This window comes from Colius striatus, chromosome 4 (assembly GCF_028858725.1).
Source record: "Colius striatus isolate bColStr4 chromosome 4, bColStr4.1.hap1, whole genome shotgun sequence".
In the NCBI taxonomy this organism is placed as follows: Eukaryota; Metazoa; Chordata; class Aves; order Coliiformes; family Coliidae; genus Colius; species Colius striatus.
In genome coordinates this window covers 71,827,810-71,837,797 of record NC_084762.1, presented here as the reverse complement: position 1 = coordinate 71,837,797, position 9,988 = coordinate 71,827,810, and the positions used below count along the sequence as shown (strand labels likewise).

General features: G+C 38.9%; 1 protein-coding gene across 10 annotated transcripts in view; it reads left to right on the top strand.

Annotated features, from left to right (window-relative positions):
* Positions 1-9,988, top strand: part of RUNX1T1 (RUNX1 partner transcriptional co-repressor 1) — a 113,049-nt gene that overhangs the window by 71,943 nt on the left and 31,118 nt on the right. For all 10 annotated transcript variants that reach the window (XM_061995755.1, XM_061995754.1, XM_061995753.1 and 7 more), the window contains one exon: positions 3,674-3,855. In XM_061995755.1, the coding sequence (XP_061851739.1) occupies positions 3,674-3,855 (182 nt within the window). The remainder of the gene's footprint in view (positions 1-3,673; positions 3,856-9,988) is intronic.

Here is a 9,988-nt window from a genome sequence, read left to right as displayed (position 1 = left end):
GATTCTGCCAGATTTCAACTTGTTCAGCTTCATAGGGACGCGTAGATGTGGACTGAGAAGATGCTCTGGGTTTGCACCTCTGGATAAGCAGGGATTGTCTGCTGGCAAGAGGGGTGAAGGAGATGTGCTTATATATGGCTGAATGCTCAAAGGCAACTTTTAAGGACATGTATTCCCACAGCCAAACTGTCTACTGACTCCGTGGCAGGAAAAAAAGCCCCAAGCTGTCTACTGAACAGAGATCAGATGAAAAGTTTTCTGTACTTCTTGCCAGAGCACCCAGCAAATATGTGTAATTTTTATATACATATTTATTGTTGACCAAAGCAATCTGCAAACGAATTTAGCTAGGATGCTTTTTTTTGCCTTCAAGACTGTACTAACATGGCACTAGTGCTTCCCAGGGACCAGAGTTAGGTTCTCAGCTGGATGGCAAGAGAGAGACTTTTGGGCCCTGCAGTTCCTTCTGTCCCAAAGATTTGTCCTGAAGCCAGACCTATATTCTGTTCCCAATTTTGCCTCTGATTTGACCAAAGGCAAGTCCCCAAACCTTCTTGAAACCTTTTGCACACTGTGTATCCTGCCTGGTCTAGATCCAGTACAGATTGCTAGGTCTGCCCAATCCTACGTTGCAGTCGGAAGCCAGTATTTGTGCTCTGTAATAAAAATTCTGGGAAAGGAGCTACTCTTCACCATGTGTTTGTATGGTGCCTTATCCCAGGGAATGCTGATCTATTACAGATAATGAATAGTCATCAAATTACTTATCTTGTTCAGAGGAAGATAAGTTCATTCACCTGCAGAAACCTTCATTGGCTGGGAGCCTTTTTATGCATATTTTCTATATTAATGTCAAGCAGGATGTAGTCTATTAAATTTAAAGTGTACATAGTGTACATGTTCAGTACTGCCAACACTGGTTTTCAATAGACATGCAGTGCACATTTGTTTTAAGCAATACGTATAAATACATATTTGTTGATTTTGAATTAGTCAGACACTCTGAACAAAACTGTGTCCCAATTTAATTTTTTTTAAAAATATGCCTGTGAATAATTTTTAAACTTGCAATTCTAAAAACTTACAGCAAAGCCTAATGATATTAAGTTCTAATTAAGTATTTTTAATTTAAATTATCACACTGAAATATTTCTGTCGCTAAAGTGTCGAAGAAAGTAGGAACAATTATTAACTAATTACCTGAAGTGAGCACTGAAATGATAAAACAGCCTGTTAGAGCTTTAGCTTCTTTTGCAGCTGCAATTCAAAGTGGAAAACAGGTCTGACAACTGGGTAAAACCTATCCTCTCCCTCTCCCTCTCCCTCTCCCTCTCCCTCTCCCTCTCCCTCTCCCTCTCCCTCTCCCTCTCCCTCTCCCTCTCCCTCTCCCTCTCCTCTCCTCTCCTCTCCTCTCCTCTCCTCTCCTCTCCTCTCCTCTCCTCTCCTCTCCTCTCCTCTCCTCTCCTCTCCTCTCCTCAGCTCTCCCTGTCTGTGATTATAAAACTGATGGCAGAGGCTAAGATACCACCTAAGTCTTGAAGGATATAAGGTCCAATCCAAAACAACAGCAGGAGCCTATTCCATACTCTGAAGTGCAAAAAACTTAGGGCAGTGCAAGCCAGTAATCTTTCTAACACATGCGTCAGGCTTCTGCTTGAGAACTGGCTTGTACTTCTCACATGTAGAGGGGGAGAAGTCTGCCTCTAGGAACCAGCAGTGATCATGGGGAAATGTGCCACTGCACATCAACAGAACTGCATCTACTGTCAGACCCGAACCTCTGCATAAGTCAGGAGTGCCCATGTGTGAAATCAGTCTCCTTTATTTGTGATAGTGGATAAGGAACACAAGCGCACTGTTTTTACCTTGACTTCTCAACAGCAAAGTGGAGACTTCACATTTCTACATCACAGGCATGCCAAGATGTGATGATACAACTTCCAAGTATTCACTACTATTAAAATCCTAGGTCTAATCCTATTATTTTCTCTAGATATTTATTTATAAATATACTTTGATATTTTTTGCCACTTGAGGCAGTTTCAGTAGCTGGGTGTCTTGACTTTGATTCTTTGTAAACTTTAAAAAAAAACAAGGATGAAATTAAAACAAGTGAAAAACCCTGCTCACAAAACCATTCAGTACCTCTCTCTGGTATGTGGTAGCCCTGGCCAAAAAATGTGACAGATAATAACCAAAATAAGATATTTCTTTGGTGCTTTCACAAAAAAATTGTGGTATCTGAAGGTCTCAGAATACTTTGTGTTCCACAACCAACTGTCTTTCCATCCTAAGATGAATAAGGGATAGCAATTGCTCGGGTGTTTTTGTTGTTGTTTTGGGGTTTTTTGTTTGTTTTGGTTTTTTGGGATTTTTTGGCTCTTGAAGGGTTTATATGTTCTGAACCTATTCTGGCATTTTTTGTTTCACAGTGGTGTATTCTTACAGCATTGGGTGCTGGAGCATCTTCCATTGTTATAATGCTAGCAAAACAAATCTATCAAGATCTGGTGCTCAAAACTTATCAGGACATCTGGCATTTTGTGCTTGGTTCCCTGCATATTAGTTTCAGAGCTCCCCCCTCCCCACCTCGCCCCATGAGAGTAATTTCTAAAGCAAAGAGGACCATTGGAGTTCTTTGTCTAATGTCTAATTTACTAAAAAGTCTTGAAACTTAACCTAATACTTGAAAATCCCCGGGCAACAAGTCGTTGTGCACTAGGCATGGAACAAGAGAGGTCAGAGCACATCACCTTTTGGCACGATTAAGTAGTTAAGAAGTGACTGGACTATATGCATGTGCTGCAAAGAAAGGAAGATATTTCCCAGGATGCTTAACTATCTCCACTGAGGGGAAGGACATATAGTCCTTACGGTCCTTCCTTGAATCCCAAATCTGTCAAGAAGTATGACTAAATATGACCTCAGTAGATGTGTGAAATGTGCCACCCAGGGATCAATGACTTATCTTTGTCTGAGTCTTCGTAGTCTCTAGCCCATGACCCAAGTCCCAGTGGAGCCCTGAGAGTAAGGTTAAGAATACTTGAAGCTATACCTGTGTAGGAGGAGGGTTGTAGCCCTCTGGGTGATTAACTGAAGCTCTGAAATGTGAGATTTTGTTGTAATCTTTATCTTAATGAGTAACTGCAAGTGTAATGGGAAAGCTGAGGGCAATCCTGTTCTCCCCAAGGCCCTTGAAAGATGGCGACTGAGGCAAATTACAAAGCTACAGATCCTACGGTTTCAAACGATTTTCAAGTACCAACTGCAGTCTGAATGGGAAAGAAATACTGAAGGTTTGTTACCTTTTGAAAAATGCTCCTCCATAGGAACTCAGGGTTTGGACAGTAAGAAGAGGATGAAGTCTGCCAGGACAGTGCATTTTTTCCTTTATAAAGATGTGGAACTCAGACCTGGTTTTCTCACAGCATTTATAGTTGTCTTTCCCATTTTTAGTAAACTCCCATCCTCCCATGCATACTCACCATTGCCACAACTTTACCCCCTAAGGAGGCTGGCTGCTTTCAGGCAACCGATCACAACAAATCTAATTGAGGATGCTTGCAACAAGTTCATCTCAGAGCAGGCTTTCTTTTGATTTCTGATTTTTCTGCTTCACCTCTGTTGAAACTGCCTGCAAGCTGCCCTTCTAATGTGTGCAACATTCTTGCAGGCCAATCTGCCCCTGCTGCAGCGGGAGCTGCTGCACTGTGCAAGGCTAGCCAAGCAGAACCCAGCCCAGTACCTCGCCCAGCACGAACAGCTGCTTCTGGATGCCAGCACCACCTCACCTGTTGACTCCTCAGAGCTGCTTCTCGATGTGAACGAAAACGGGAAGAGGCGAACTCCAGACAGGTGAGCTACCGCCACACCTGTTGCACCCTGCTCGGACATCTCCTATGGCGCAAATGTAAGGGAAGGAGCATGTGGTGCATGGGGGGAACTTGGCTGGTGTTCCCTCGGTATGGATCCTGCCTTCATTATAGCTGTGCAACACATCTTTGTATTCTGGTGTAGAATCATAGAGTCAGTTTGGGTTAGAAGAGACCTTTAAATATCATCTAGTCCAACTAGACACCTTCAACTAAATCAGATTGCTCAGAACCCCATCCAATCTGACCTTACCTTCCAGGGATGTGTCATCTAGCACCTTTCTGGGCAGTCTTTGCCAGTGTTTCACCACTCTTATTGTAAAAAATGCCTTCCTTATATGTAATTTAAATGTACCCTTTTTTAGTTCAAAACCAGTACCTCGTCCTATTGCAAAAGGCCCTGCTTATGCATGTGTACATATATATACATGCATACATATGTGTATATACATAGCTACATGTATGTGTACAGATATATCTCTGTGTGTATAAATATGATATATGCACACACTGATTTCAGGCAGCAAAATCACTTGAGGACTCTCTGTGGTCATATCCACATAGAAGTGATACTGACTGGCCACTACCCTACTGTGTGGTATGCACTATTTCTGTGGAGCATAAAGTAATGTTTAGCAGCTCACTCCAGCTCCAGATGCCAGTCCTTTGTATTTCAGAATTTATTGCGACTAAACTTAAACCGTAGTCACTTTCCCCATATTTACTGTTTCATACTGGAAAATACAAGGCAAGCTCTAGAGTGCAGTCAGGGCTTTGACTCCTGCTGTGCCATATTTCTGTATCCATATATCCAATATGCATAAAGTTCTTTTTTCCAAAGAGGAGAAATGTTCACTGAAATCTGTTTTGTTGTTGAGCTGAGAAAGAGTCCACACAGAAACAGGGCCAGTGAGTGCACTTGTATGAAGTACAATAGCTTTAGGGATATGTAAGAGTTTTTCTTACATGAGTAAAATTCTTTGTTTAGTGTTACAAGAAAATTACTCTTGCAGTTATATTTTATAAAAGAGCAGAGAAGCTCTTTTCTGTGCGCCTTCTTTTCACTATTTTCCCCTGAAAGCTAGACAAAACTGAAACAACCATTGGTGATGATGCAAACCTGCTAACTGCAACCTAGAAAGATGATTAATTTTCAGACAGTTTCCATGTAGTCTCTTACTCCGTGCAAAGAGATAACTTTTACAAAGCTGAATTTTAGCTGTCTGGAGTAGTTCTACTGCATCTCCTCAATCTTTGCAAAGTAGTGTGCCAAAACATCTGTTGAAGAGGCCTCTTAAAGTCTTGTGCATCTTGTGAGTTACTTCAGTATCAGCAATCTGTAGTCCAGTGTCAATGACAAACACGGTGTTTTGCCTACAAGTAAATTATCTCCTAAGCCTGTGAGATCTGGCTTGATAGAATACAGGGAGAAAAAGGATTTGCCTTCCTGACAGCCCTAGCTCACCTTTTTTTCTATTGATGAGAGCACTACTGCTCGCTTCTCATAAGGCTACAAAGAAAAAGTGAGTAATAAAATATTTTCTTTGATTTTATTCCTTTGCATTCTGGAATAATGCTCCACCCCCTGTAAGACCCAGTCTGACAGTGCCAAATTTTTGTTATTTTAAGATAAGTACAGTCTCACTTGTGGTACCTTCAATCCTGGTTGCACAGGAGGGGATGAATAGTACAAGTAAAGACCGGTACAAGAACTTACTAATGAAAAGAACATGTATTGGTATTACAGCAAAAAGGGCATAGGAGTAGCCTGTAAGGGGACCAGCAGATGAGAAGAATATTGGAGTTTAAAGTCAGCCTTCATCTTTTAATTAAAACTGAGTCCTAGACCTAGAGAGATTTATGGATTTTGTTCTCAGTCATTCTTCTTAGTTAAAATATGTAGGTACTCTTAAAACTTGGAAGTCTCTGCTCATAAGCCAGTGCCTTTGGCTTCACCACTGAAGTTTCTCTTAGGCTCTGTCTGGCTTGTCAAGTCTTCAGTTCCTCTTCAGATAGTAATGCAACTTTTGGGGTAAGGGATAAACAGTTTAATTTCCAGTGTCGTGGGTAAGAATCAGCATTTGAATTCCTGGGATCCAGGAAGGGGCTGTAGTGTGGGGTATCCCACTGCGTGCTCTGAGTTGCCAAACTATCAGCCATCAGCCTCTGTCGATCACTGCTTGGAATTAGAGACCTTAGTTCTGGGAAAGTAGTGTTTCAGAAAAACCTGTCATTTCTTTTTTGACCCTGGGATTCTTTGCTGTCATGAAAGTCCTGGAAAGAGAGACAGCCCAACTCACCCGTGTGAATGATGCCTTAAGCTTAAAAAATTGTTTGCTTTTTGCAGTATTGAATTAACCCTGTCACTGGTCAGTCACACCTGCTTCTCTGTTGATGGTGATGAAAGCTATATACAAAAAAATTAAACTTCTGTGGTAGTTTTGACTGAACAAAATTCAATGGAGTTGTCTTGTGCAGTCAAGAACATTTATACTACAGGTTTAATAGAAAGAATGAAATACTTTGGGAAAGATTCTTAAATGTACTGAATGGGAGTTTGCAAACCTTTTAATTTGGGTAATGTAAGTAAATCAACCACAAAAAACTGTCCTCAGAGTCAGAGCATGCCTGGACTGAATGGATTTTGAAACCAAATGCTTGTCTGGCTTTATGCTCATTATTCTATTAATTATTGTAATTGTTTACAGAGGAGCAGAAGGAAACATCTGGAGATATATATACCTTTTGTTTAGATGTCTAGGTAGTTTTCAAATCTATTAATAAAAATACAATGGAAGAAATGAGATATCCTTGTAAGAGGTGGGTTTGCAGTGTCTCTATTGCTAGAGTATGAAAAAAAATTGAATAAAAGGCAGAATCTTTTCAGGGGATATGAATCTCACCAAAGTAAATTGTGGTATCTTTCACTTCTCTAGGCATATGATATGTAGAGACATTGTATGTAACGCAAATGTGATATATATATATTTCTATATGTCTATTTATGTATATATATTATAGATATATATAGGGATATATATATATATAGTGTGTGTGTGTATGATACTTAAATGATATATATTAGAAATGTACACACACATTCTTTCATATTTCCATTTTTCTTTCAGGCACAGGTAACTGCATACTGTTATTCCAATAGAGGAAAAATATGGTAAAGGATCAGGCAAAGGAAGTGGAATGTGTGTGTTGCATGTAATCACATCCACCTAGTGATTTTTTATTGAAGAAAATCCACATACAGTACTTTTTTCTGCTTATAATTTCAGAACCTTTTTTGCATATGCTTTTTCCAATTCTGGTTATTTATCTGCAAATCCAAGTCTACTGTATATGAGGTTTTATAGAGCAATCTGACAGCAGAGCTTTGTGTTTTACTGAATGTTTTCTTGGTGCATATGGTCTGACATGGATGAGCAGCCACGGTGAGATTTTGGAGTCTATTAAACTAGCTCATTAAAAAGATCAATCTGTTTCTGTAATAACACTGGGAACCATCAGTCACTGCAAGAGAGAAAAACTGACACCTGAGGAGACAACACATTTTAGTAATTTGTTCATGACATGTCATGAACAAAGTATTCACTATATTTTGTTTACAACTTTTGGAGTTTACATTCTACTGTAGTAAAGCAAAGGAACTTGGACCAGTATGAGTTTTTATTTTGGTGAATGATGCTTAGTTATAAATAACATGATTTAAAATACATTAACCACAAGTCTTTTTGCTAATTAGTCATCCTTTGAGCTTGCTGGGAAGGGCTGTATGGCACATGAGCATGCCATATAGTGACTCTGTATTTATGACAGTTGTCTACAAAGTTGATACAGGATAGCAAAAAAATCTGTTAGAAGAGCTCTAATTTTCAGTGAGAAGAAAACAAAAGTGGCCATGATTATTTGGAGATTTTAGAATATACTGCTGTGCTTGCTGTACACTTGGCACCACTGACAGGGAATTCCTGGGCACAGAGACTGGCTTTCATAGTTCTGTTAGGGAAATCTTTATTCCAAGAAGCTCCTCCACATTTCAGTAAGGTGAAGGATGCTCACAACTCTTACAACTATGTTCCCTTTAAGCAATGTGTAATTACAAGGAATTTTAAACTAATTTTCTTAATATTAACTATTAGCAAGGCAATATTAATCTGTAACACAAAATTATAAACAAAATAAGTCTTTTATTCCAACAAAACGTTATCACTTGTTGGGTCATCAAGACTTTATTGGTGGAAATCCAATTTAAATCAAACCGTCTTGCACAAATAACAGATGAACAACTTTGCCTCCTTCTTTCAAGCTGACTTCATTGTTCATAGAAATTGGTGTTATGCTCTTGACCAGGTGAAACTTAATTTTCCATCCAGGGCAGTTTTGCATAGTCAGATTTCCTGCCCTGGAAATTATCTATAAATTGCAATAATTTAAAACTGAAATGAGAACTTAAAAGCAACATGAAGTCTGTTAAATGGGAATAGACTAATGACTAGTGTCTGTTCAGCTATCTTTAATCTGAGTGAATCATGACTCCAAGTAAAATGACCCCTTGCATGTTTATAGCTGAAGGACTCCAACTTTATCATATTGCCAATTTTCCACACAACAGTATCAATTTATGTGCACATCAAGGAAAAGAGACCAACAAGAGCAAGAAAACGAAAAACAAGAAAATGTGTTACTTAGACTTCATACACATTCAATGTTATTTCCTCTCTCCACCTTGTCATTGCTTTGCAAAATAGTGTGGATCATATAAAGATCAGATTAAATCAAATTAAAATTGTGGTGGATTTGGATTTGGAACTAGTACTCACATGGATCTGCCATTTACTGTGAAACAGGAGTGCTTCCTCTGGCCCCTGGGGAAATTCTGCTGTCCCAAGGGAGTGAAACCTGAAAGAATGAATAGATCAGAAGCAGAGCAATAGATTGAGTTCAGGGCATCTGAATTATGGCACTCTTTAGTCTTTTATCACTATATTCAGTATATTAAGATATAGTAAATTTGTTAATCATGAGACTTGGGAAATTGCTATATTTTATATGGTCAGAAACAAAAAAACGAATTTATGTACAGTCTCATGCTGGTCTTCTGCTAAGTTATTTATTTGGTCAGTGCACAAAGTATAACAAGGAACTTTCAAATTAAGATTTTAACACTCAGAAAAGACCTAACAGCTGTTACCCAGCATGACAGAAAAAATAGGAGCTTAATTTCAGTATGTGTATTTTCAATGGTAATGTTAATTTCTGTATTAGTTAAACTCGGGGCTCTAGAATAAAACAGATATGCTGATGTGTTCTCCAAGCTAATGCTGTGCATTGCAGTTAAGGTAATTAGGTACAAATCATTCCTAAAAAACCCTAGAAAAGTGCTGGTACAGTAAGGTGCAAATATGTGTATTTGTATGAAAAGATATTATTTTAACATCTAATTATGGTGCAGAAAAGTAAAAGTGGATTCCTACTTGTCACAGTTTTCCATTTTGCTTTTCCTGCACTGAGTGATCAAAAAGAATCAATGGAGTTATTTAATTGTTTATGCTTTCTGATGTTTCCCTCCCACCCTCATTTTAGTTAGCAGTCGTTCTAACCACAACACTAGTGAACTTTGGCAAATGAATATCTTGGCTTGTATAGGAAAGTCCATTTTTTGCTTGTGTGGTATTTTTACAATTGAAAGACCTGGGCATTGCATTTGAGTAGATCTGTGCATAGTAAACACACACCAGCAACCAAACACAAAACTTGTCTTGGAGAGACATCAAAAACATCCCTACCTATTGGGAGTTACTGCAAGCAGTTCTATTATGCCAAAAGTCATTAAAAATATATGATGGTCGCCAGGTTTTCCTAATTGGGAGTTTTCACAGCCATTCTGCATTTGCTTTGGAACAAGGTACACACTCCACTTTAACAAAGTATGTCTTTTGTATCTCTGCCCAAAATTAGAACAGCTGTCCCACTGTATTGGTGAAAGATTCTCCCCACTTTGCCAAGTTAAGGCATAATAAAAAATGTATATACTTGCAGCTTCACTGGCATTAGTGGTTGTGGTGACATTCTTGGAAAATCTCTTTACTCCTTCTGAAAATAGT